At 38.4% G+C, this 27,972-nt stretch overlaps 1 protein-coding gene across 2 annotated transcripts in view; it reads left to right on the top strand.

The window, feature by feature from the left end:
- The first annotated feature begins 3,507 nt into the window (after positions 1 to 3,507).
- Positions 3,508 to 27,972, top strand: part of UBR2 (ubiquitin protein ligase E3 component n-recognin 2) — a 103,404-nt gene continuing 78,939 nt past the window's right edge. For both annotated transcript variants that reach the window (XM_068960925.1, XM_068960926.1), the window contains exons 1-2: positions 3,508 to 3,585; positions 11,257 to 11,516. In XM_068960925.1, coding sequence (XP_068817026.1) covers positions 3,508 to 3,585; positions 11,257 to 11,516 — 338 coding nt within the window. The remainder of the gene's footprint in view (positions 3,586 to 11,256; positions 11,517 to 27,972) is intronic.

Raw genomic sequence — 27,972 nt, forward strand, 5'->3', positions numbered from 1 at the left:
TGGCTAACAGGGACATGAAAAGGTGTTTAGCATCACTATTCATTGGGACAGTAGTCCCCTACCTTTTTGGAACCAGGGACCAATTTCATAGAAGACAATTTTCCCACAGACCTGCAGGGAGGGGTGGGGAATGGTATCAGGATGATTCAAGAACATTATGTTTCTTGTACACTTTTTTTTTATTACCTCAGTTCTACCTCAGATCATTAGGCATTAGATCCCAGAGGTTGGGAACACCTGCATCAGGGAAATGCAAATCAAAAGCACAAGTATCCTCTTTCACCTGTCAGAATGGCAATTATCAAAAAGACAGTAAATAGCAGGATGTGGAGAAAGGGAACCCTCATGCACTCTTGGTGGGAATGTAAATTGGTGCAGTCACTGTGGAAAACAATATAGAGATTCCCCAAAATGTTAAAAATAGAACTACTATATGATCCAGAAATTCCACTTCTCCATATTTATCTGCAGAAAATAAAAACACTAATTAGAAAATATGTATGCACTCCTATGTTTGTTGCAGTATTGTTTACAATAGCCAAGATTCCGAAGCAGCCTAGGCACCCATCAATAGATGAATGGATAAAGAAGGTTTGGTACATACATACAATGGAATATTACTCAGCCACAAAAAAAAATGGAATCTTGCCATTTCTGACAATATGGGTGGACCTCCAGTACTCTTGCCTGGAAAATCCCATGGACGGAAGAGCCTGGTAGACTGCAGTCCATGGGGTCGCTAAGAGTCGGACACAACTGAGCGACTTGACTTTCATGTTTCACTTTCATGCATTGGAGAAGGAAATGGCAACCCACTCCAGCGTTCCTGCCTGGAGAATCCCAGGGATGGGGGAGCCCGATGGGCTGCCGTCTATGGGGTCGCACAGAGTCGGACACGACTGAAGTGACTTAGCAGGAGGTATTATGCTAAGAAAAATATATTAGACAATAAAACAAATACTGTACAATTTCACTTATATGTGGAATCTAAAATTCAAAACAAATGAACAAATATAACAAAACAGAAACAGTGCTATATGTACAGAGAACAAACAGGTGGTTGCCAGAGGGCAGCAGGTGGAGGGAAGAAAGAAAAAAGTGAGTGAGATTAAGATGTATAAACTTCCAGTTACAAAATAAATGAGTCATGGATATGAAAAAGAAAAAAGATCACAAGGTCATACACACTAGAAAATTTTAAATCATACTAATAAATGATAATAAAATACATCAAAATTTGTATAACATAATTAAAGCAGTATATAATGGAAATGCATTGCATTAATAAATCTGTGATTCTTGAAGCTAGTCCCTAAGCCCACAGATTGACCCAGGAACCTGATGGAAATACAATTTTCATTCTCCATCCAAAACCTATTGAATCAGAAATTCTGAAAGTGGGATTCAGAAGTCTGTATTTTATCAAGACCTCTAGGTAATTCTGATGCACACTCAGGTTTGAAAACCACAGCTTTAGATGTACATTTTGAAAAAGAACGGTTAATAGAAATATCCAACTCAAGAATTTAGGGGAAAAGAATATTAAAATTAATCCAAAAATTAAAAATAATAAAGTTTCTTTATTATTTTTATTTTTTAATATACATTTATTTATTTTAATTGGAGGCTAGTTACTTTACAATATTGTATTGGTTTTGCCATACATCAACATGAATCCGCCACAGGTATACACGTGTTCCCCATCCTGAGCTCCCCTCCCTTCTCCCTCCCCGTACCATCCCTCTGGGTCGTCCCAGTGCACCAGCCCCAAACATCCAGTATCATGCATCGAACCTGGACTGCCGATTCGTTTCATATATGATATTAAAGTTTCTTTAAAATGCATTTTAACAGCTTTAATTCTACATTAGGACTCAAAGAGGCATTATCTTTGCTTCTGGGTTATAACAATCCCAGGCTTCCTCCAGGTTGTCTCTGGTTAGGGAGCCCATTAGGGCAAGGAGGTTGGGCAAGGAAGAAGGTAACATTGTATATATAAAAGACCCTTTCAAGATCTCTCATTCTAGGTATTTATGCATATATGTGTACTATTTTTTTTTCTGGATAGAATCATAAGAAAGTATTAAAAATGTTTTTCTTTGTGGAGAAGGACTTTGGGTAAGAGGCATAGTTATCATTTTTCCCTTTAAAAATATTTCCATTGAGTTTGAAGTTCTAACTTATATATATATTAGTTTCATATTTTAAAGCAATAACAAGGCTTATTTGGACTGTGGGATTATGGGTAATTTTTATTTCCTTAAAAGAAAAAACTTGGGTAATATTATAGTTTTGATAACAACAATAACACCCAGCAAAAAAAAAAAAAATTCCTAAACCTGGATTCCATCAGAACTTTTTTTGCCTAATGTAATTCACAACTTCTTTGTGGGAATAAAGCTCATACCTAATACAACGTGTAAGCAATTTTCTGATAAACTCTAAAGGAACTGAAGACTTGTTCTAAGAAACCCACGCACCTGTCGGTCAAGAGTCTAATTACCTCTACCGAAACATAATTTCCTTTTGTGTCCAACCTAACAATGATTATCTATTTCTATAAAACGTCCCGATCAAGAGTAAATCTTTGAATTGGCTCAGTAGACTCCTTCTCCTTTGCAACAAGATGTGTAATAAATTTTAATAAGCGGTCATAACTAAATCACTTGAAACGTTCCCTTTCACACCAGTTTAACATGTTTTAAAAACCTTCAAAATCCTGGGGGATGTACACCTTCGTTACCAGTGTTGATGGATGACAGGGCCATAAACACTATAGAAATGGAACTATAAGAATGTTTATTCATTTGACAAGTATTTGAGTTCGTACCCACTCCAGGCTTTGAAAAGCACTGGAGTTCTACCACGTGCCAGGCACCGTTCTAAGCTCTGGGATATAAAAATGAACAAACGGTGTTGAGGGATTAAACTACAGTACCACACAGTATCTCGCGCTTCTGCCTCTTCCCAGGTGGTCTCTTCCCACGATTCTAGCGGTGCGGAAAAGCCCCGCCCGCTCATCTGCCATTTCTCCAAGCTCTAAGGAGACGAAGGGACTACAACTCCCACAATGCCATCGGGAGGGGGGCTCCTTGTAAGGGTTCCACTTTTTCCCTGGCCTTGCGGAGGACGACTACAACTCCCAGAGTGCTCTGCTTCCTCTTTGGGGTGTTATTGCTCCTTTCACGGTGCCGGACGCTGTAGAAACGGGCAGTAGTGCCAGGTCCGATGTTTTCTGTGTCCTTCCCCGAGGCAGGGACGAGGCGGTGACTTGACTCTTGGGCGCAGAGCCCGGGAGGGAGCGCAGGAAACGCTGTCCCTTCTGCCCGGCTCACCTCGCGCTACTCTTCGTCTTCTCCACCCGCAGCCACCTGAACTCCTGCTCAAGACCGACCGCCCCAGGCAGGGTGGTGGCTTTGCGCCCCACCTCCCCCCCGGGCCGTGGCGAGGCCGCTGCCCTCGGGGCGGCAGTAGCGGCGTCAGCGCTGGGGAGGCGAAGGAGGGAAGATGGCGTCGGAGCTGGAGCCTGAGGTGCAGGCCCTCGACAGGAGTTTGCTGGAATGTTCAGCTGAGGAGACCGCGGGGGTGAGTGCCTGGACCGGGGCTCGGATGTCCGGCCGTGGCAGGCCGCGCCCCGCGGGAGGAACCGACTCCTGGGAATCCCCGAGTGGCGGGCCCTGACTTGGGGTGACGACCCGGCTCGCGGGGCCTCGCCGTGTAGGGTAGGACTTCCCCTGGCCCGAGGAGGCCCCAGATCCTGCCCCTCTCCTTCCCTCTTTATCTACAAGTAGCCGGCAGCGCTGCTGGGTGCACCAGCCACCCTCGCGTTCCCTTCCGCTCTTCCATTATTCCTCCTTTTCCCCACAGTCCCAGTAAGTCCCCTAGCACAGGGCCTTTGCCCTCTGTGCCAACTCTGCTTCCTGGTTTTTTGGATACTTTGTCTTCCTGAATCGTTTTCCGGAAATAAGCGGAGCCTTGCCTCCTCATTTGAAACCTGCCGCCTTTACTTTGTTTCTGGGACCGTTCTTGGCATCCAAAGATGCCAGCGACGCTGTTCTCCGTCTTTACCCCTCCTTTTCAGTGTGTTTTTGCCCTGGTTTGGTCAGTCGACGTTACTGAATGTGCGAAGAGTTAGTGTCTTGACACATTTATGGAGTGTGAGAAAGTGGTCGTTGAGACTGGGAGATTAAAACAATAATTCGTCTAGGAGTTGGGGGTAGTTGGACGGGGAACAAACGTTATATAACTTTGAGAGAGCGGCTGTCAGTAAATGGAAGCTAATAATGTGGCCACAGCATGGTGAGAGCAGTTAATGCCCCAACCTTAAAGCATTCAAAGCCAGTCTTGTACTGAACCTGTAATATGAATATGCTCATATAAGTAGCAGAGTTATAAAACAATTAATAAAACTCGATGGTATCTTTCCTCCAGAAGGACAGGGAACACCCATTAGAACAGATTGCCCAGAATGATTATGAATGGACCAAAACAGCTTAGGCCCCACCTTTTGTGCTTCCGATTTTAAAAAACTATTAATAGGGAGGAAGTGACCTTTGAGCACAATCTGAATGTTAGGAACAAAATTGTAGTAGGGCACTATGGGGCTGTTGGTTAGTGAGTTATTTTGGGCGAATTGATGAGGACACTAGAGTCACAGGGGAAGTAAATGTCAGGAGTAGAGTTGAAAAGTTTCAAGAAACACGTTGTTGAATTATGCATTTTTGTTTTTAAACCAGCTTGCTTACTTCCGTTTTCATTTACTTTCTGCTTAATATTGCAACAACCCAAGGATTTTCCCCGTCTGCCTTTCATTTATCGAGAGATTTGAAAAAAAAAACGAAAGCTGTGTTTAAAGTGAATAGTAAAATGATAACAGCTGTTCCCTATCCACGTCGTCCTTTCAGTATCCATGTTGACATCTGTCCTGTTATTTACCTGACATTTTTTTTTTCCTCCCGCTGAATTTTGCCTGTGACCCAGTGGTACAGGCTATGTACTCTGTTTTCCCAGTTCTAAAAGTGCAAGCTGCTGTACACCTCAAACTAACACAATATCGGTAATCAACTATACTCCAATATGAAATAAAATTTTAAATAAAAGTGCAAGTTATTCAGTGAGAGCTTCTCAAATTTGTTGAGATTTCCTGAGTGAGCAGTGCTAGTTATAAAAGCAGTGCTAGAGACCAGTGCTCCTAGTCCTTGTGTAGTGAAATTCTCAGTCAGATGTAGTGGGGGGAATTAAGGGAAATGCAATCAAAATTTAGTACTCTGGACTTGGAGTTTGTAAAGATCAGAGTCTGAGCTACACTTTAGTTTTGCTTTGTTTCCTTTTAAATGGATTTCTGAATAATAAGATGGGAAAAAATTTAGTCTGAAGGCCAACAGAATTTCTTAAAGAAGACAGGCTAGTATTAAAATAGAGGATTCTTCAAGCAGTATAATTTGCCCTTACTTTGTGACGCGTTTATTGTCTGTATTTGGTTAAAACAGCATAATGCTTTAGTATTCTTCCAGCTTTAGCTCCAGCCCAGCCTTTGTCACAAATTAAAATGAATAAAGTTTTCTCAGGTTAAAATAAACTTTAGAGAGAATAAGCAAATAATAAACAATTATTGCAGCCTTTAGACCTCTGTAGCTGGTAATTGGTTGGGATCACATCTGTCTAAAATTACTAATAAGCACTGGTGTCATTTTCCCACACTATTTACACACTGGCTTTTCTTATTTGTATGAGGAGGAAGGACTTTTTGTGATCCCATCTATTCTTTACTAGAATGCCTCTCAGAAGTATTTAAGCACTCCAGTACTTTTAAGTTTAGGATAGAAAAGTGACTGGCCCTGTGTTCTAGTTTTCTCTTTCCTTTGGTAGAGTTGATTCTGCAAGTATGTTCAGTTCAGTCACTCAGTTGTGTCCGACTCTTTGCGACCCCGTGGACTGCAGCATACCAGGCTTCCCTGTCCATCACCAGCTCCCGGTTGTGCAAGTATATATGATTCCCCTAACACTTCTTGAGTCTATCTTCATCTTATGCTGCACACATTCGATTATTTGTTTCAGTGGATGATTTAAGAAGTGGATATGTTTCTCCCCAAGTCTGAAAGAACTATGTATTCCTTACAGAAGTTTTATATAGAGTATTATATCTATATTGATTACTTTTTACCTTAAAATTTTCAGCAGTTTTATATATTGCAATATAATTCACATATCTTACAGTTCAGTTCAGTGGTTTTTAGTATATGCAGAATTGTACACCCATCACCACAATCAGTTTGAGAACATTTTCATCACCTTCCCAAAAGAAATCCTATATCCATTAGCTGTACACTCCTCCCAACCTCCCAGACTCTAGGCCACTGCTAACCTGTTTTTTTGTTTCCGTAGACTTGTCTCTTCTGAAAATTTAATATAAATGGAGTTATGTAATATGTTGTCTTTTGTGACTGGTTTCTTTCACTTAGCATAAGTATTCAAGGTTTGTCCTTATCGTAGCATGTATCCTCAGTACTTAACTCCTTTTTACTGCCAAATGATAGTCCATTATGTGGATATACTATATTTTATTTATCCATTCATCCATTGATGGCTGTTTGGGTTGTTCAACTTTTGGGAGAGTATGAATTGTGCTACTATGAACTTTTGTGTACAGTTTTTTTTGTGGGAACATATGTTTTCTTTTCTATTGGGCATACACCCAGGAGAGGAATTGCTGGGTCAGGAATTGCTAGGTGGAAATGACGGCATCGTTTTATCTTCCTATAAGCAGATGTGGTTTTCAGTGGGTTGCACATCATTGTCAACACTTGTTAATTGCTTTTTTAGTTATAGCCATTCTGTTGGGTGTAAAGTTGGATCTCTTTATAGTTTTGATTTGTATTTCCCTTGTGACTCATGATGTTGAACATCTTTTCATAAGCTTTTTGGGTATTTGTTTATTTTTTTTTCTAAGTGTCAATTCGGAACTTTTGCCTATGTTAAGTTACATTTTTCTTGGTTCTAATTTTTTCTTAATATAGTCCCTAAAGCTCCGTTTCAGCATTAATGATTGTTGCTTTAGATTGTTGTTTTATAGTTAACTTACATGTTGATTATCCTTGTTCAAAAGCAAAACCAAATGTGGTTAAAGAATGCAGTTTTAATTTGGCAAGAATTATAGTTAGATACTGTGATACAAGCTTCCCTTGTGGCTCAGCTGGTAAAGAATCTGCCTGCAATGTGGGAAACCTGGGTTCAATCCCTGGATTGGGAAGATCCCCTGGAAAAGGGAAAGGCTACCCACCCCAGTACTCTGGCCTGGAGAATTTCATGGACTATATATACAGTCCATGGGGTCCCAAAGAGTCAGACATGACTGAGCGACTTTTCACTTTCTCTTTTCACTGTGATAAAAGAACTAACCCCAAGGGATTCTTTCATTTTTGTGTTTATTATACTTGCTCTCCATCCCAAGGCTGAAAATTAGCTTGCAAAATAGGAGAGAGCCTAGAAACATTGTCATAACATGTTTACTATAGTGGAATGAGTTGACAGTTTTCTCCACTTCCCTTATGGAGGACTTCTAATAAGGTAGTGCTTATTACTGTGATGTGCACATTACATGACAGCCACAAGTGTCTGAAATAAGGACAGATTAACATGCAACCAAATTGGGAATCTGATAATTTTTCCTGTTGAAGAAATAGTTACAAGTAGCTTATGTTACTGAGAACTAATATGAAAAGCTGTCGATTTTTTTCTTTTGAGAAATATGTGAACCATTATTCTGAAATGCAAGCAGAAATTTTTTCCACCTGCTTATTTTCTCTTCACAGCTTTTTTTTTCTAATCTATACTGTTGCTGGTCACTAATTCTATATCTCTGGTATATAATTCCCATGTAAAGGTACTTAGCTTTGGTTATTAAGTGTTTTAAATAAGGTGACTGATTTTTTTTTCCTCAGCCAGAAGCTGATATTAGTTTCTGAATTTTTTGTTTAAGAAATCTATGAACATATTTAGCCCATCAGTGTTGTTGGAGCAACAAGACAACATTTTCTTTTACAAAGCACCATCCTTTATCCTCCCTAGATCAAAATTCTGCAAAAATAAACTTTTAAGAGAAATGGCAACATAAAATATAAAACAAAAAATTGGTGTTAAAACCTTTAATTATGTTGTAAATTAAAATTGAAGCATAGTTTTCTAGGATCCTGGGGGTGAATTCTTGAATCTTAATGATTGTCTCCCTAGAAGTACTGTTTTAAGAGTAATTTAGTCTCCTACTTGATAAAAGGAAACAGAGCAAAATTAGTTACATTTGGAAAGGATTGTTTCACTTCAGGGGTAAAGACTTTTCACTTTTTTCAATTATAAACTTCCATCCAGCCTTTAACTTATAAACAAGAGTTCTCTAGAGTTCTTTAGAGAACCAGAGTTCGCTAAAGTGTGAAATTAACTAGAAAGTTAGTATATAGTACCTCATGAATATTTAAAATCTCTCTGTAGAGTTATTTTTCAAAAAAAAGAAGTGGACTGAAGATTATGCAAGTAATAGTTAAAAAGAAGACCTTGTACTCTTTTCTTTTTAATGTTTTATTTTATATTGGAGTATAGCCATTAGAAGACCTTATACTCTTGTCTTATAGTGTAAGACATCACTTGAATGCACTCTTTCTTAACAAGGATGTAATTTGAGACTTAAATGTTGTAATCTATAGGTAAACATGAGACCTATGAGTTAACAGTTAACTGCATTTTTGTAGAAGTGAGTTGTTACATGTTTTCTGATTTTGAATTTTAACTTGGTTTAGAGCCAGAAAAAGTTGATTGTAATTAACTCAGGGAAATATGGAGGACAAATAAACATAGATGGAATTGGTATGGGAGGCAGGAATAAATAAATGACAGAATATGAGGAAAAATCTTAAGGTTTAAGGAAATAGAAAGGGAAAAGAATGGAGGTAGTTTGATGGATGCCTTATTATAGGGTTTATTTGGTTTGGTTTTTAGAGCCTGCACCTGGATTGGCTTTATTTCTGCATCCATAAAAGCCACATGGAGCATCTTTCTGTAATATCAACGTTAAGTGACAGTCAGTAGTACGGATATATTTATAGTCATTAGGTTAACGGATTTTGCTAAATGCCTGCTGGGGCTTGGTTCTGTTTTAAACCTGGGGGTGGGGGGTGGGGTAGAGGAACAGGAGATTAGGGTAAGGAATGGGCTGAGAAGGCATCTTAGAGAAAGAGAAACATAAACTGAGATCTGAAGAATGAGTAGAAAATAGCCCTGGGAAGCAGAGAGGAGCAATGCCAGTCAGGAGGAGGAGACTGGTAAGTATAATACAAGACAGCAGGCTTTGTAAACCATGTCAGTGGACTGGACTTGATCCTAAATAGAAGGGGAAACAGTGACACGATCAGATTGGCATTTTGCAAGAAATGCTCTGGTAGTGAGTTTGGAAAAATGGACTGTAGAGGGGCCAAACTAGTGGGGATTACCAGTTAGAATATGGTTGCACTAATTTGATGGCTCTGGGCAGTTTGGACTAGGGTAGTGGGGGCAGTGCCAGTAGAGATGGAGAGAAAGAAATGGGTGGATTCAACAGATGTTGAGGAATCCTAATAGACAAGACATGATGATTAACTGAATGTTGTTTTTCTGGTTTGAATACCTGGTAGATGCTGGTGTTTAAAATAGGGAAATGGAGAAAATAGCAGGGGGTTTTGTGTTGTGGGAGATCATGAGTTCAATTTGGGACATATTGAGTTGGTGCCTGAAAGGAAAAACTATTTCTTCTGTTTCTCTTTACATTCACACCAACACTCCCAGCCACCAAATGTAGGGGAATGGTTTTCCCACATCAAGCAATTCTCTCCTCAGCAGACACCAATTGGGTGCCCTACAAGTTGGTCAGTTCTGACACTATACACCTGGAGATAGCATCAGATCCCCAAAATTAAGGGCTCAGTCCCACAAAGCTGCCCCCATTGCTACTTCAGGTGCCACTCATAAGCAGGGGGTCGTCAGGTTACCCACAATTTATGTTGCAAATGAGGGGAGTTCCTGTGACCCCCTCTTTGGGTTCAATAATTTGCTGCAGTGGCTGCCAGAACTCAAGGAAGCAGTTTATTTACTAGGTTACTTGTTTATTATAAAATGATACAACTCAGGAATAACCAAATGAAATAGAGGAAGGTATGTGGAGCTTCCATGCCCTCCCTGGGCACATTAGCACCTCTGCCTGTTCACCAAGGAAGAAAGTGGCTGAACCTCGACACTTTGGGATTTTTATGGAGGCTTCATGCCTCCATAGGCGTGATGATCAAATCATTGGTCATGAGTGATTAACTTCACCTCCAGCACCTCTCCCTTCCCTGAAGTTGGTTGGGGTGGAGGCTCTAAGTTCCCACCTACTAATCATGTTCCTGTGGCAACCAGCTCCCCATCATTAGGGGCTTTCCAAAAGTCACCTCAGTAACTGCAGTTCAGGTCTGATTGAAAGAGGTTTGCTTTGAATAACAAAAGACACTCCTTTCTCCTTTATCTCACTTATACTTAGGACATTTCAAGAGTTTTAGGAGCTCTGTGCCAGGAATGAGAAAAACAAAAATATATTTCTTATTGTAAATTATAATATCACAATATCTGTTAGATATCTAAGTAAAATTACCACAGGTAGTAGGACATGAAAGTTTGGGTACAGGAAAAAGTGGCTTTTTAAAATGTTTTAAGGGTTTAAGCAGAGGTCGATCAGGGGGAAAAGAACATAATCATTAAAACAAAGTCTCTTGTGCCATGTCATTTATTAATCATTGAGAAATAGAATTAGTATATTGGCTGTTCATGTTTACTGTATGTCCTTCCTATCAGCAAACTGAAAAGAGAATCCAGATCACAAGCAGAGCATCATTTGAACAAAAGCTGAAATTAGAAAGGAAGTCGGATGGGCTCAATGGCTAGCATCTTTGAGGTTATGGTTGTGGTTATTTTCCTGGACTGCCTATAGAAGGTTGCTTCAGGAGCCATTTTGAGGAGATGGGCTCATTTCACTGTAGATTTTGCTTTCACTTTAAGTAGAATTCTAAGATACTGGCTATTGTAGTTAAATTCTAAATGTTTTACCCTTTTTGAAAAGGCATACAGTGATGAATGTTGTCAATAAAACAATTTATAAGATTCTTTTGTCATTTTTTGTGTCTAGAAGAAAATAGAGTAGATTTATTTAAATTTGCAGTTTATTGACTTTGTTTAAAATTGTTTTTTCTTTTTTTAAAGAAATGGCTGCAAGCAACTGACCTCACTAGAGAAGTATACCAGCATTTGGCCCACTATGTACCCAAAATCTACTGCAGGGGTCCCAACCCTTTTCCACAGAAAGAAGACATGTTGGCACACCAAGTTTTGTTGGGACCAATGGAATGGTACCTTTGTGGTGAAGATCCTGAGTTGGGATTTTCCAAACTTGAGCAAACAAATAAACCTTCTCATCTTTGTGGTCGTGTTTTTAAAGTGGGAGAACCTACGTACTCTTGCAGGTAAGATATTGCCATTTTCTTTCTTTCCTTCTTGTTTTTACTTATTTTTTTCTTGAAACCTTACATTTTAATTTTTAAATTATGAAATATTTTATATATGTATGTGTGTGTAAGTCTACACAACAAATATATTTGGTTTAATAACTTGTTATAAACAAATTTATTTTCCAGGTCAAGAAGTAGAGCATCACCAGGATTTCAGAAACCCATAGTGTGCTTTCTTCCTCCCCCACAGTTAACCCCTACCTTGACTCGTGTAATGATCACTTTCCTGCTTTTCTTGATGGAGTGATTCTTTCTGATGTTTGAATTACCCCATGTTTGGCCTTTGAGTGCCCCATCACACTAGCTTCTTGGCCCCTTTTCACGTGCCTTTCATAGTCTTTGGGTGCTTCTTTGCTTTCTGGCACAAGATGTCCACACCTCACTTTGCACTTCCTCTGACCCATATGTGCAATCAGCCACTTATGCAGGGAGTTTCCTTTTAGTTGGGAATGTTAGAAACTGTGGTCTGGGTGCTATATGTACTTACTGCTACTAGGCTGACTTTAAATTTCTTGTTGAGAATTGAGTGTACAAGGGTAGAAGATGGAGAGGAAAGTGCTCTGTTTCCCTTTAGGACGATCTCCTATTTCTCAGAACTGATCATTATCGACAAACTCTTATGTAGCCTTCCAGAAATTTTCTGTGCATATACGTGCCCATATATGGGGCTATCTTAAACATATATATGCAGACATACGTAGAAAAGGGACTATGTTAGATATACTGGGCTAAGTTTTCCTTTCTCTACAAAATCTTGCCATTGATATCTGTCCATGTCAGCTCATATAGCTAGATAATATTCCATGTGTGGATACAGTATTGATTGTATAATATTTTTTTCTTTAAGACTTTTTTCCATACAACTTAATTTTGGTTATAACTTCTGGGTGTCTGTGGCAATCTTTCTTTATGGTTAGAATACCAGTCAAGAGCTTTTTGTATATTGAAAGACTGTTAGATCTAGTTTTTTGTTTGTCTGTACAGAAACCTAAGTCCCTTATTGGTATTTGGAGCAGTAGATCTAGTTTAATCTCATGATTTACAGATGAGGAAACTGAGATCCAATTGTTGCAATAACATCCTTTGTATCAAAAATATCCAGTTCCAAAACATGCATTTGTATGTCATGTCTTTCAGTCTTCAGTTTGGAATGTTGCATTGGTTTTTCTTTGACTTTCATGATCTGGACACTTTTGACAAGTACAGGCCATTTATTTTGTAAATGCCTGTCAGTTTGGGTTTGTCTGTACGCTTCATGGTTATAGTCAGGTTGTCTCTTTCACAGAAATATTACAAAAATCACATGTTCTCAGTGTTATATGAGTAGTATATGATTTTGGTTTGGTTCAAAAGCTCTTTAACTTTGATCACTTGATTAGGGGATTTCTGCAAGGTTTCTCTACTGTGGAGTTACTCTTTTTCCCTCTCTAATCACTAAATATTTGGTGGTGAGATACTTTGAGACTATTAAATATCCTGTTTCTTACCAAATATTCAGTTTTTTATTTGTATCAGTATGTATTCATGGAGTCCCATTATTCTGGTGGTCAAAATTGTCCTAGATTTGACCAGTGGGAGGCCCTTCAAGCAGTTTCCCTGGTGGCTCAGACGGTAAAGAATCTGCCTGCAATGTGGGAGACCTGGATTCCATCCCTGGGTTGGGAAGATACCCTGGAGAAGGGAAAGGCTACCCACACCACTATTCTTGCCTAGAGAATCCCCATGGACACAGGAGTCTGGCGGGCTGCAGTCCATGGGGCTGCAAACAGTCAGACACAACAGAGTGACTAAGCACACACACTCAGGCCCTTCAAGCTGTCTTTGTTCTTTTTTATGTCCCTATCATTCTTTGAGCACTTCCTTTTTCTGACACAAGATGTTTTGAACACATCTTGGACTTTTCCCTGCCTCAGTTCTGAAATCAACCATTTGTCCAAGGAGCCTGTTCCCTTTTAGTAGAGATCAGTGTTCAGAAATAAGATACCAAGTCTACTTGTTGCTGTTGGTATGTCACTAATCCCAAACCCTGTCAGTGGATCTGTGTATCTGTACGTAGGTCTCTCTAGTTCCAGTCCAGCACCACAGGATTCTTTCTTGTTTTCTTCCTTTGCATATTTTATCTCTTCTCTAATGATGCCATGTGTGTCTGTGTATGGGGCCATCCCAGGGGAGAACAAGTTGGGTGCTGGTTTGAATGCTTTGTAAGGAGGGCTTCATTAAATTGACAGTTCTGAGAGCTTCCATGACTAGAAGAAAAAGAAGTAGAAAGAATCTTGTTTTCAGCGGTGATCATGAAATCGGCTTTTTTGGGGGTTTGGAGAAGTGGAGGTGGGATGTCAGGAGGAGGAATGTATCTATTCCCTCAGTGAAAGTGGTACATTGAAAAGCTGTTTGCCTGTATTTGAAGATTAAGTGTGCCTGTAGGATTTGTTGGTGAAACCAAGTCAGGGATGATCTCAGAAGAGTTTTCCTATATGTGCATGGTGGAGGCTGGAGTCTTTGAGATATAAAATCATTAGAGTGTAGAGGTATAGGTTAATCCATTCATACCTGTCCTGGGTATTCTAACTGTATATTTAAAGAATGTATAGAATCAATGAAGAGGAAGGTTCCTTGGGTAAGAATTTTCATGTTCATGACATCATCTAAAGGGTCACAGAAGTGAAAGTGAAAGTCTCTCAGTTGTGTCCGACTTTTTGCGACCCCTTGGACTATACAGTCCATGGAATTCTCTAGGCCATAATACTGGAGTGGTTATCCTTTCCCTTCTCCTGGGGATCTTCCCAACCCAGGGATCAAACCCAGGTCTCCCGCATTGCAGGCGGATTCTTTACCAGCTTCACCGCAAGGGAAGCCCCAGAATACTGGAGTAGGTAGCCTATCCCTTCTCTAGCAGATCTTCCTGACCCAGGAATCAAACTGGGATCTCCTGCATTGCAGGTGAATTCTTAACCACCTGAGCTATCAGGGACATTTATTCCCAGAATGATTGAAGAAAGAAAGCAGTATGCAGTAACCTACACTTGGACAGATGAGTAGCCTGAAATGGGGGAGAGGGATATAATTATGGTGGTCCCCCTAGGACTCAAGTTTGAACCAGACTCTTAGAGGATATTTCTAAACTTTGTTGTTACTTAAAGTTGGCCAACTCCAGGTTAAGAGCCCAGACTTCTACAAGATTGTCTAAAATACAACTGAAAGTTGGGGACCTCCTGAGCCACACTCAATTCTGATCTGCTGGTTACAAATTTCAGGCATCTCCATAGAATATCTTAAGTTGGATAATTCACTGGAACAACTCATGGAACTCAGGGAAATGCTGTAGTTATGATTAAAGTTTTTTCATAGCAAAAACACACAAATCTGAACTAGCCAAAAGGCAAGATTCCCAAATGCAATGTTTTCTTGTTCCCAGGGACATGTTATTATCTTCCCAGCACATTTACTGCATGGCAACAAAGTATTGCCAACCAGGGAAGCTCACCCAAGCTTAGGTGTCCAGAGTTTTTATTGGGGTTTCTTATATTGAATAGTGATTAATTGAATCATTGCCCACATGACTCAGTTTCTAATTCCACTGCCCTTCCCAGTGGCAGAGATGTGCCTGAAGGCCCCAGCCCTCTAATCACATGATTCAGTTCAGTTCAGTCACTCAGCCATGTCCGACTCTTTGAGACCCCATGAATCACAGCACGCCAGGCCTCCCTGTCCTTCACCAACTCCTGGAGTTCACTCAAACTCATGTCCATTGAGTTGGTGATGCCATCCAGCCATCTCATCCTCTGTCGTCACATGGTATTAGCCCTCTAATCACATTAGCCCTAATCACTTGCTCTAATCACGTGGTTGGTTTTCTGGTATGGCCAACCTCCACTCTGAGTTACTTAATTCTGCCTGCGCTCTGTGACAGCCTAGAGGGGTGACATGGGGAGGGAGGTGGTAGGGAGGTTCAAGAGGGAGGGGACATGTATGCCCTTGGTTGATTCATGTTGATGTATGGCAGAAACCATCACATTATTGTACAGTAATTCAATTCAGTTCAGTCACTCAGTCGTGTTCAACTCTTTGCAACCCCATGGACTCCAGGCTTGCCTGTCCATCACCAAGTCCCAGAGCTTGCTCAAACTCATGCCCATTGAGTCAGTTGTGCCATACCACCATCTCATCTTCTGTCGTCCCCTTCTCCTCCTGCCTTCAGTCTTGCCCAGTATCAGGGTCTTCTCCAATGAGTCCGTTCTTCACATCAGGTGGCCAAAGTATTGGAGTTTCAGCTTCAGCATCAATCCTTCCAACGAATATTCAGGACTGATTTCCTTTAACATCGACCAGTTTGTTTCTCCTTGCAGACCAAGGGACTCTCAAGAGTCTTCTCCAACACCACAGTTCAAAAGTATCAATTCTTTGGTGCTCAGCTTTCTTTATGGTCCAACTCTCACATCTGTACATGACTACTTAAAAAACCATAGCTTTGACTAGACGGACCTTTGTTGGCAAAGTAATGTCTCTGCTTTTTAATATGCTGTCTAGATTGGTCATAGCTTTTCTTCCAAGGAGCAAGCGTCTTTTAATTTCATGGCTGCAGTCACCATCTCCAGTGATTTTGGAGCCCCCCAAAATAAAGTCTCACTGTTTCCATTGTTTCCCCATCTGTTTGCCATGGAGTGATGGGACCAGATGCCATGATCTTACTTTTCTGAATGTTGAGTTTTAAGCCACTTCTTTCAGTTTCATCAAGAGGTTCTTTAGTTCCTCTTTGCTTTCTGCGATGAGGGTGTTATTATCTGCTTATCTGAGGTTATTGATATTTCTCCCAGCAGTCTTGATTCCAGCTTGTGCCTCATCCAGATGGCATTTCACATAATGCACTCTGCACATAAGTTAAATAAACAGGGTGACAATATATTCCTTTTCCAATTTGGAACCAGTCTGTTCCATGTCCAGTTCTAACTGTTGTTTCTTGACCTGCATACTGATTTCTCAGGAGGCAGATCAGGTGGTCTGGTATTCCCATCTCTTGAAAAATTTTCCACAGTTTGTTGTGATCCACACAGTCAAAGGCTTTGGTATAGTCAATAAACCAGAAGTAGCTGTTTTTCTGAAACTCTCTTGGTTTTTCAATGATGCAACAGATGTTGGCAATTTGATTTCTGGTTCCTCTGCCTTTTCTAAATCCAGCTTGAACGTCTAGAAGTTCACAGTTCACGTACTGTTGAAACCTGGCTTGGAGAATTTTGAGCATTACTTTGCTAGTGTGTGAGATGAGCGCAATTGTGCCATAGTTTGAAAATTCTTTGGCATTGCCTTTCTTTGGGATTGGAATGAAAACTGAACTTTTCCAGTCTTGTGGCCACGGCTGAGTTTTCCAAATTTGCTGGCATATTGAGTGCAGCACTTTAACAGCATCATCTCTTAGGATTTGAAATAGCTCAACTGGAGTTCGATCACCTCCACTAGCTTTGTTCGTAGTAATGCTTCCTAAGGCCCACTTGACTTCACATTCCGGGATGTCTGGCTCTAGGTGAGTGATCACACCTTCCTGGTTATCTGGGTCATGAAGATCTTTTTTGTATAGTTCTTCTGTGTGTTCTTGCTACCTCTTCTTAATATCTTCTGCTTCTGTTAGGTCCGTACCATTTCTGTCCTTTATTGTGCCCATCTTTGCATGAAATGTTCCCTTGGTATCTCAAATTTTCTTGAAGAGAGTAAAGTAATTATCTGCCAATTAAAAATAAAATTTAAAAAAAATTACCTCATTAGTATAAACTTTCAGATATATGGGTGGAGTAGAAGCGTGAATAACAAAGACACTCCTATATATGGGAAATTTCAAGGATTTAGAGTTACTTCCTAGGAACCCCAGGCAAAGGTCAGCCAAACTCTTTATCACACAGTTGTTAAGAAAGTAAATGAGGTCCTTTGTGTAGTGCTTTCTGCAATATTTGGTACATAATAAACTCTTGGTAAATGGCCGTGCTGGGGTCTGAGGATGAATGTGTTATGCTTAAAGTAGTCCATGAAACCCAGTACCTTGATAAGATGACATGGAGTCTGTTATTTGAAAAGATGAAATATGGTTATTGGAATTCTGGGAGAGTTTCTAAACTAGACCCTTTAGGAGAAAGGTGACTTATGTCTGTAGGTTGGAGATTTTCTTTAACCAGAAAAAATGATACTCAGGAGTCTTTAAAATGAATCTGTGAAGGAAATTAGGTTAATTTTTCTGTTACTTGTTCATCATTTCTAAAATCATGTAGATCTCAGATGATCTCGTGGAAGCCACTGTGATGTCAGGAAAGCTATGTTTTCAGACAGTAGGGTAGTTTTTATATTTGTCTATACTTAGCTGGGCTTCCCTGGTGGCTCAAACAGTAAAGAATCCGCCCGCAAGGCAGGAGACCTGGGTTCGATTCTGGGTTGGGAAGATCCCCTGGAGAAGGGAAAGGCTACCCACTTCAGTATTCTTGCCTGGAGAATCCCCATGGACAGATGAGCCTGGCGGGCTACTGTCCATGGGGTTGCAACAACTGAGCTACTTTGACTTTCACTTTTTCATACTTAGTTCTCTATTAGGAAAAATGGGATCAAACGTGGCATTTGTTATTTCTTTGTAAATAGAGATGATTGTTATTAGGGACAATCATGTTAGTGTGATGTTGATCATAAGTACTTATATTTTGACATCTCATAACCATTAAGAAAAATAAAATACTAGTAAAATATGAAATCATACTTTGGTTTATGAGTTTAACATTAAGTTAGTTCCATTGTTTTTTGTTGCAAAGTTAAATTAAAAACATTCTTATTTAACATTTAAAAGCTTATTGCTTGAATATTACAGATAACCAGAATTTAGAGTTGGGAGTTATGCTGCCATCAGTTAGGAATATTCTTAGCACATGTTTCCAGATAATACTTTATGATTCTTTGTTATGAACAATTTTGCTTGTTTAATATTTTTCAACATTGAGTCTGTCAGTAATGATAGATGAGGTTATGCTAAAAATAACCAACAAACTTACCATCTCCGAGACTTTAAATACCCAAAATACATTTATTACTCAGACTGTGTGACCAGATTGGTGGGGGTGATGAGTGGGGGCCCTGCTCTAAGTTGTTACTTTATACCGTGTGGCATCTTGGTCAACTTAATATGTTTTTAAGGATCACCAGAGCAAGGAAAGAGGAGGGTCTTAAACAGCAAATAAATTGCTCTGGCTCAAAAGTGATGACCATGCCGACATCCCTTTACCTAGAACTAGTTAGAAGGCCTCTGTCTGACTGCAAAACAGGGCAAGGAAGTGTATTTTTCCTGTGTCTGGTACAGATGCAGATTTGAAAATGGATGAACATTAGAAGTGTTTTCAGTGATCTTTGGAGTCTGAGTGTTATTTTTCCTTCCTCACAAGGTTGTTAGGATAAAAAGAGGTATCATATAGAAAAACACTTAGGAAACTATAAGGAATTTTTATATGTAAGATTTTTTAAGCTGAATACTCAGTCTTAAAATTCATTATTGAGCCATGAGTAATAAATATCTTAGGCAGAGGGAAAGAGGTGGTTTCATTCCTTTTCTCTCTGGTAATACAGAACTCTAATATAGAAGAAACACTTATTTTCAGTAAGAAGAATTTGTCAATTTTTTGTTTTTTAAAAAACTTGAACACTTGATGTTTTTTTAGGAGAGTTCTATTTTAAGACAGTTTTTAAAAACATGAGTGGTCCAGAGATCGAAATCAATGCTGTGTTAGTTTAAAAAATATTGGTTACCCCTAATTATGGATGTGATACATGAGTGAAATTATGCTGTGTGTATTTGTAAATGTGGCTTTTTTTCATGAAACAATTTGTCTTAGAGATCTTTCTCAGTCAGTTTATATAAATCTACTTCATTTTTTTAACTGCTGTATTTCCAGAGTAAGGCCAGGCCATGATTTATTTGTTTGCCCTATTAATGAAATGAGAAATGGAAAATTTCTAGGATTTTTTTTTTATTCTGTAGCAAACCATGCGGGAGGGAACATTCTGTACCTATTTGTACACATCTCTTTTTATATGCATTTTAGTGTTTTTCAAGATAGATACCTGTTAGTAGAAACAGAATTTCACTGCTGTATACTATCACTGGTCTTCAGTGTATTGGAATCTCCCTTGTCTACTTTGCTCTCTCCAACCTGGGAAAGTAACAGGAAGTGGGTAGTTGATAGCTCCTAGATAGGTTGAATTTCTGTGGTTGTCTAAAATGAATCTTGTATTCTTGGTTTAGATATGTATGGTCATTTTTATTAACTTTTTTTTATGCACCAGTTTGGTGTAAGATTGAACATAGCCATACATGGGGTATAATACCAACTTTACATGGATGCCTTTTATCCAGTTGTTAAGGAATAGTAGATGTATGAATAGGTTACTGTGGGATAATCCTTTTAGATAAGGAAACTTGGATTTATATCACCCAAATTTTCCTAATGATACCCTATTTGAGTTCTTTATTCTTAGAGGAAAATTTACGTATTTCAAAAGGCACAAATCTTAATTGTACGTTTTTGACAATAGTTAACCTCATATAACTCACATCCTGTCAAGCAGAGAACATTTCTGTCTGACTGGAAATTTCCTTGTTAAGGACTCCAAGCCTTAGGTAACCACTATTCTGATATTTTCACCTTAGATTAGTTTTGTCCATTCTAGAACTTCATTAAAATGAAATCATACTCCTTTGCGCCTGGCTTCTTTTACTCAGCATAATGTATATCTGATTCATCTAGAATCCTGTAATTATTAGAAATTGTTTCTACCTGTATTGCTGTATTCATCCATTGTATGAATGTACCGTAATTGCCCATAATCCATTGTTCTACTGATGAACATTTGAGTTGTTTCAGTTTGAGGTTATCGTACGTCTTCTATGACTTTTTTAAATCAGTTCATTCTATTTTTTGGTAGAAATGTAAAATATTTAAAGGAAAGGAAAATGGTAGTTTGTTTCATAAATCATATCAGCTTATGCCAACATTATTTTAAATGCAACATATTCAAGTATTAAACATTATTATTTTAAATCTATGTGTTTAAAATACCAATAAAGAAATTCCCTGGTGGTCCATTGGTTGGAATTCAGCTTCCACTGCAAGGGGCATAGGTTCAGTCCTGTTTGGGGAAGATCCAGCATGTTGCATGGCATAGCTAAGCAATTTTTAAAAATAAAAGACCAAATAATAAATCTTATACTATTAAAAATCTTCAGCTTTTTATGACACACTTTAGGAATATTAAGACACAATTGGTTGTTGGTTGTTTATTCCCAAGTTGCCCAGGATCCTCTGTCCATGGGATTTCCCAGGCAAGAATACTGGAGTGGGTTGCCATTTCCTTCTCCAGGGGATCTTTCCGACCCAGGGATCGAACCCGCATCTCCTACACTGCAGGCAGATTCTTTACCACTGAGCCACCAGGGAAGATACCAGTGAGATAAGCTTTTCTATACTGTTATTATTCTGATAGAGTGAACACTCGTAGCTGATCCATTAGTTAGTTGCTGGCCATGACTATTTGCAAGCAAGTCTTTGTGTGGACATATGTTTAATTACGGGCTTCCCTGGTGGCTCAGTGGTAAGAATCTGCCTGCAGTGCAGGAGATGCAGGAGACATGGATCTCTGGGCTGGGAAGATTCCCTGAAGGAGGAAATGGCAACCCACTCCAGTATTCTTGCCTGGAAAATTCCGTGGACAGAGGAACCTGGTGGGCTACAGTCCATGGGGTCATAAAGAGTCTGACATGACTAAGCAATTGCATGCACATGTACACGCACACACACGTGCACACACACACACACATTTAACTGTTAGTGGATTCTACCCCAGGAGTAGAATTGCTGCATCAAAGGACAAGTAAGTTTGAACTTAATAAGAAACTGCCAAAACTTTTCCTAAAAAAAATTTTTTTTCCTGCCAGTAGTGTTCCACTTGCTCCATATTCTCACCAACATTTGATTTGTCAGTCTTTTAAACTTTAGCTGTTCTATATAGTGATATCTCAATATGGTTTTAATTTTCTTTGATGACTAATGATGATGGTACAATTGTACATGTGTTCATTGCCCATTGAACTAATGAAGTTTTTCAAGTCTTTTTTTTTTTATTGGCTTCATTATCTTTTTATTACTGAGTTTTGGAGTTGTTTATGTATTCTGGATACAAGCCCTTTGTGAGACAGATTTTATGAGTGTCTCCTCCAAGTCTGTGACTTGCCTGTATGGTATCTTATGATGGCAGAAGTTTTAAATGTAATGGTTTAACTTTCCAACTTTTAAATTTTATGAGGATTGTTTGTTGTGTTAAAGAAATTTCTTGCCTTTTCCAAGGTGACAAAAATATTCTCTCAGTTTTCTCCTATAAACTTTGAAGTTTTAGGTTTTATATCTGGGTCTGCGATCTGTCTCAAAACTGTTTTTTTAATAAAGTTTAAGGTATAAGGGTTGAGCTCCACTTTCTTATTACTTGTGGGGATCCAGTTGTTCTAGCACCATTTTTTTACTTTTCACATTAAATTGCCTTGGTGCCTTACCGAAGAAGACCTCTTGACCATGAGTGTGGGTCTATTTCAGAATATTCATCAATTCCATTCACTGATACAGCTATTCTAATGCCAGTAACCACATTAACTTGATTACTGTAACTTTGTAGTAAACTTCATATCGATTCCATTTTTGCTTCTTTAAAGTTTCTTTTCTCTATTTCAGATCCTTTGCATTTTATAAATTTTAGAATTAGCTTGTCAGTGTTTATTTTTAAGAAAGACTGCTGAGATTAAGATTAGGACTGCATTGGCTCTATAGACCAGTTTGGGGAGAATTGGCATTTTAACAATACTGAGTTTTCCAGTCCATGAACATCTTCTATCTCTCCATTTATTAAGGTCTTCTTTAATCTCTTTTAACTGTCTTATAGTTTTTATGTAAAAGTTGTACATACCTTTTGTTACATATTTATTCCTAAGTATTTTATGATGGTATTTTTTTCTTAGTTTTAATTTCAGTTTTCTTTTGTGACTGTAAAGAAAGAGTTGGTTTCTGATATCACACTTGTATCTGTGAGCTTGTTAAACTCATTTGTAGTTCTAGTAGTTTTTGTTTTCTTCTGGTTTTGGTTCTTTAGGATTTTTGCATAATTGTGTCCTCGCTGAATGGGGACAGTTGTGTTTGTTCCCTCTCAAACTTCCTGCCTTGTATTTTTTTGTGCCTTACTACACTGGTGAAAGAGGACACCCTTGCCTTGGATGGAAGGCATTCAGTCTTTTACCGTAAAGTATGTTGTTATAGTTTTCTCATATACACCCTTTATCTCATTAAGGACATTCCCTTCTGTTCCTAGTTTGCTGAGTTTTATTATTATTATAATAAATGACTGAATGTTATCCAGTGCTTTTATTCTATCTTTTAAGATTATTATAATTTTCCTTTTTTATTCTATAAATAGTTGCACTGATTTTTTTTCCCAAATGGTTTTATTACTGAGATAAACTCTACTTGATCATCATGTATTATAACCTTTATATATTGCTGGATTCAATTTGCTAGTGTTTTATTAAGGTTTTTTGTGTCTGTAATCCATGAAATATAACATCTGTCACTTTCTTGTAATGTCTTTATCTGGTTTTGGTAACAGAGTTATGCTAGCCTTGTGAAATGAGTTGAGAAATATTCCTTTTTTTCTGTATCTTTGAGGAGTTTGTATAAAATTGGTATGAGTTCTTCAGTGTTTTTTCTTTCAGTTTTGAAAAGTTTTATTAAAAATTTTTTTAATTTTTTTATTGAAGGATAATTGCTTTATAAAATTTTGTTGTTTTTATGTCAAACCTCAACCTGAATCAGCCATATATCCCTTCCCTTTTGAACTTCCCTCCCATTTCCCTCCCCATCTCACCCTTCCTTCAGTGTTTGATAGAATTTTCCAGAAAAACAAATCATCAAAGCCTAGTGTTTTCTTCAGAGGAAGGTTTTGATAACAAGTTAAGTTTCTTTGATACTTCATTAGTTATTTAGAACTTTATTTCATCTTGTGTCATGTTTGGTACATTGTGCTTTTTGAGAAATATGTTTCATTGTATCATGCCAAATTTATTGGCATTTAGTTCTTATGTCATTGAGTATCTATGTCATAGATATCTATGGCATCTATTGTGAGGTCTCTTCCTTTGTAAAATTAATAATTTGTATTTTCTCTTTGAAAAGATTCATTAAACTGTTTAAAGAATCAGTTTTGGGCTTTATTAGTTTTCTTTTTTATCAGTTTTGTGTATTTCGTTTCTACTCTTCTTTCTACTTATTTTTGACCTAATGTGCTCATATTTTATTCTTTAGAAGTGTGCTATTTAATTTTCATATATTTGAGGCTTTCCAGGGTATCATGTTGTGACTGGTTTGTAACACAGTTAAAGTTCTGTAAGGTTGCAGTCTTTGAATTTATTGAGGTTTGTTTTATGACTTAGCAACACAGTCTTGTACATTCCGTATGCACCTGAAAAGATGTATTTTGCAGTTACTGGATATAATAATCTATGATTGTCGATTAGCACAAAGTGGTTGATTGTGCCATTCAGTTCTTCTATACTTACTGATTTTTATGACTAGTTCTTTCAGTTACTGAGAAAGGGGTATGAAAATCTCCATATATGATTATCATTTATTTACTTTAGTTCTATCAGTTTATATTTCATTTGTCTAAAAGCTCTTTTATTAACCACATACATAGATATTTATAATTGCTGTTACTTCCTGATATAGTGACCCCTTTATCATTTGTTAATTCTTATAAGAGTCCTCTTTGCCTGATAAAGTTTTTCTTTCACTTTCAGTTTTGGAGGATAACTTTGCAGGGACAGAATTCTAGGTTGGTAGGCATCTTTTCTCTCAACACTTCAGATATTTCACTCTACTTTTCTGTTGTTTTCATGGTTTCTAAGAAGTCAGATATGATTCTTACCTTTGTTCTGCTACAGGTAAGATTTTTTTTTCTCTTGTTTCTTTGACTTCCTGTATTTTGAAAATGATATGCCTGGGTACAAAGTTTTTTGGTGTTTATCCCACTTGATGTTCTTTGAACTTCTTGGGTCTGTGGTTTGGTGTCTGACAGTCATTTAAGGAAATTTTCTCAGTAAATGTTTTCTCTTTGCTTATTTATTTATATTCTTTTTTTTTTTTTTTTTTTTGGTTGCACTGGATCTTTGTTGCTGTCTGTGGGCTCTTCTTTAGTTGTGAGGAGCAGGGGCTACTCTTTGCTGCAGTGCACAGGCTTCTCATTGTGGTGGCTTCTCTTGTTGCGGAGCACAGGCTCCAGGCATACAGGCTTCAGTACTTGCAGCCCACGGGCTCAGTAGTTGTGGCTCATAGCCCTGGAGCATGCAGGCTAAGTAGTTGTGGTGCACAGGCTTAGTTGCTCTGGGGCATGTGGAATCTTCCCAGACCTGGGATTGAACCCATGTCCCCTGCATTGGCAGGCAGATTCTTATTTACTGTACCACCAGGGAAGTCCTACATATTGTTTTCAATATTCTGATCCTTTCTCTTTCCTCTCTTTCTTGTATTTCCATTACATATGTGTTAAACCTTTTGTAGTTGCCACACAGTTCATAGATATTCTGTTCTGCTTTCCTTCCAGTCTTTTTTCTCTTTGCTTTTCAGTCTTAGTGCTTTCTATTGAGATATCCTCAAGCTCAGATATTCTTACATCAGCCATCTCCAGTCTGCTAATAAATCCATCATTCTTCATTTCTGTTTCGGTGTCTTTGATCTCTGGCGTTTCTTTTTGGTTCTTTCTTAGGATTTCCATCTCTGTTTATATTGTCCATCTGTTCCTAAACGCTATCTACTATATACATTAGAGCTCTTAGCATGTTAATCGTAATTGTTTTTAATTCTGTGCCTCGTAATTCCAATATCTGAGTCTGATTTTGATCCTGGCTCTGTCTCTTCAAACTGTATTTTTTGACCTTTTAGTATGTCTTAAATTTGTTCTTGGTCACTAGGCTTACAGTATACTGGGTGAAGGGGACTCTTGCAATTAGGCCTTTCATAATGTGACGGTACAGATATAGAGAACAGACTCGCGGTTGCCAAGGGAGAAGGGTGTGGGGGAGGGAACTGCTGGGAGTTTGGGATTAGCAGGTACAAACTGTTACATATATGACAGATAAACAGCAAGGTCCTGCATTATAGCACAGGGAACTATATTCGGTATCCTGTGATAAGGAATAATGGAAAAGAATATAAAAAAGAGTCTATAACTGAGTTACTTTGCTGTACAACAGAAATTAACACAATACTGTAAATTAACCATACTTCAATAAAATTTTAAAAAGCAAAAACATCTGCTAGAAAATGTATAACAACAACAAAATAACATGGTGGTGATGGTTCAGGGAGGGAGAAGCATTCTGTAGTCTTGTGATTAGGTCTCAGTCTGTTAGTGAGCCTGTATCTCTGGGCTGTGAACCTCACATGTGTTTCTCGATGTCCCCCATATCCCTAATTTAGTTGGGACAGGATGGCTAGAGCAGGCTAGAGTTGGGTATTTCCCTTTTTCCAGTCAGTTTGATAAAACCCCAGCAGGTTAGGCTCTGATTAAGGAAAGCTATGACAAACCTAGACAGAGTGTTAAAAAGCAGAGGCATCTCTTTGTTGACAAAAGGCCGTATAGTCAAAGCTATAGTATTTCCAGTAGTCATCACATATGGATGTGAGAGTTGGACCATAAAGAAGGCTGAGCACTGAAGAACTGATGTTTTTGAATTGTGGTGCTGGAGAAGACTCGTGAATCCTTTGGACTACACGGAGATCAAACCAGTCGATCCTAAAGGAAAGCAACCCTGAATATTCATTGGAAGAACTGATGCTGAAGCTGAAGCTCCAGTACTTTGGCCAGCAGATGCTACAAGTCAACTCATTGGGAAAGACTCTGATGTTGGGAAGGATTGAGGGCAGGAGGAGAAGGGAATGACAGAGGATGACATGGTTGGATGGCATCACAGATTCAGTGGACATGAATCTGAGCAAACTCCAGAAGATAGTGGAAGACAAAGGATCCTGGAGTGCTACAGTCCATGAGGTTGCAAAGAGTCAGATACAACTTAGGGACTGAACAACAGCAAAATATAAAGACAGTGGTTCTCAGGTTTTTAAAACTCCAAAATGTTATCTATCAGAGGCAAAGTAAAACAGAAGGTCACTAAAAATTGAAATATAAACAGTAGAAAAAATATACCAGGCATAAAGTATGATGCAGAAGAAAGCTAAAGTAGCAGTTTTCCTTGTATCCCTGCTCTTCTAATTAGAATCATACTGGATACTGCCACCCTCATTTCTTATTCCTTTCTTTTTATTTCCCTTCTTCTTCTTCCTTTAGGTGTGCTCAATTGTTCTTTTTCTATTAAGGATCCAACACAGACTCCCACATTACATTAGATGTCATTTTTTCCTTAATCACCTCAATCCCCAAAAGGTTGACAGGTCCTGTAAACGACCTTAGTAGGAAAACTAATGATCTTTAAATTAAGTGTGTAATTAATAATAATATACCAATATTAAATTCCTTGTACTTTGGTTAACATTAAGGAAAGCTTTTAAGGAAAAGTAAGGGTGTAAAGGAACTCTACTATTTTTGCAACTGTTCTATAAATAAAATTATTTCAAAGATAGAAAAAGAAGGTCAACACGGAGTTCAAGAAGTTAGAACAATTGAGCACACTCAAAAGAAGAGAAGGAAAGGAAATAAAAAGATCAGAAAATGAAACACAAGTAAAAAGTTGGGATACTTACTCTTTGGAATTATTAAGGCAATTTTCTGAGAAGACCAAGTAAGAAAAAAAGAAGGTGAACATATATAAAATTCAGAATGAAGATTGATACACTCACTGCATTCCTTTTGGTGGTGTCATTTCTTGCAAAGCTGAGTCTTCTCTGTTGCTGATTTTTAAAAAGCAGATACCTGTGAAATAAGAAATGAGGGTGGCAGTATCCAGTTTGATTCTAAAATTTGAGAAATTGTGCAGTGTCCAACAGGTGCTATATTCTTTGAGTCTAAGTGTTTGATAAACAGAATTGATAGGTGTTTCATTTGGTATAATGGTGCCCTGAAGGAAACTATTGAGACACTAAAGATGCCATGAACCAAGAAAGTGTGACAACCTCTGAAATGCAAGAATTATGAACAAGTAAATGCAAAAAAAACCCCACAGAAATTGAAAATGTAGATGAAATGGATAAATTTGTAGAATAGTGATAGGCAACTTGAATATATTATGTGAAATAGTATAAAACATGGAAGGGTAATGAAAGATCTTCCCTCCCTAAAATCCCATACCTGGATGACTATACGGGTGAATTCTATCAAATTTTGAAGGAACAGTTAATTCCTT

The sequence above is a fragment of the Capricornis sumatraensis genome, chromosome 22 (assembly GCF_032405125.1).
Source record: "Capricornis sumatraensis isolate serow.1 chromosome 22, serow.2, whole genome shotgun sequence".
Classification (NCBI taxonomy): Eukaryota; Metazoa; Chordata; class Mammalia; order Artiodactyla; family Bovidae; genus Capricornis; species Capricornis sumatraensis.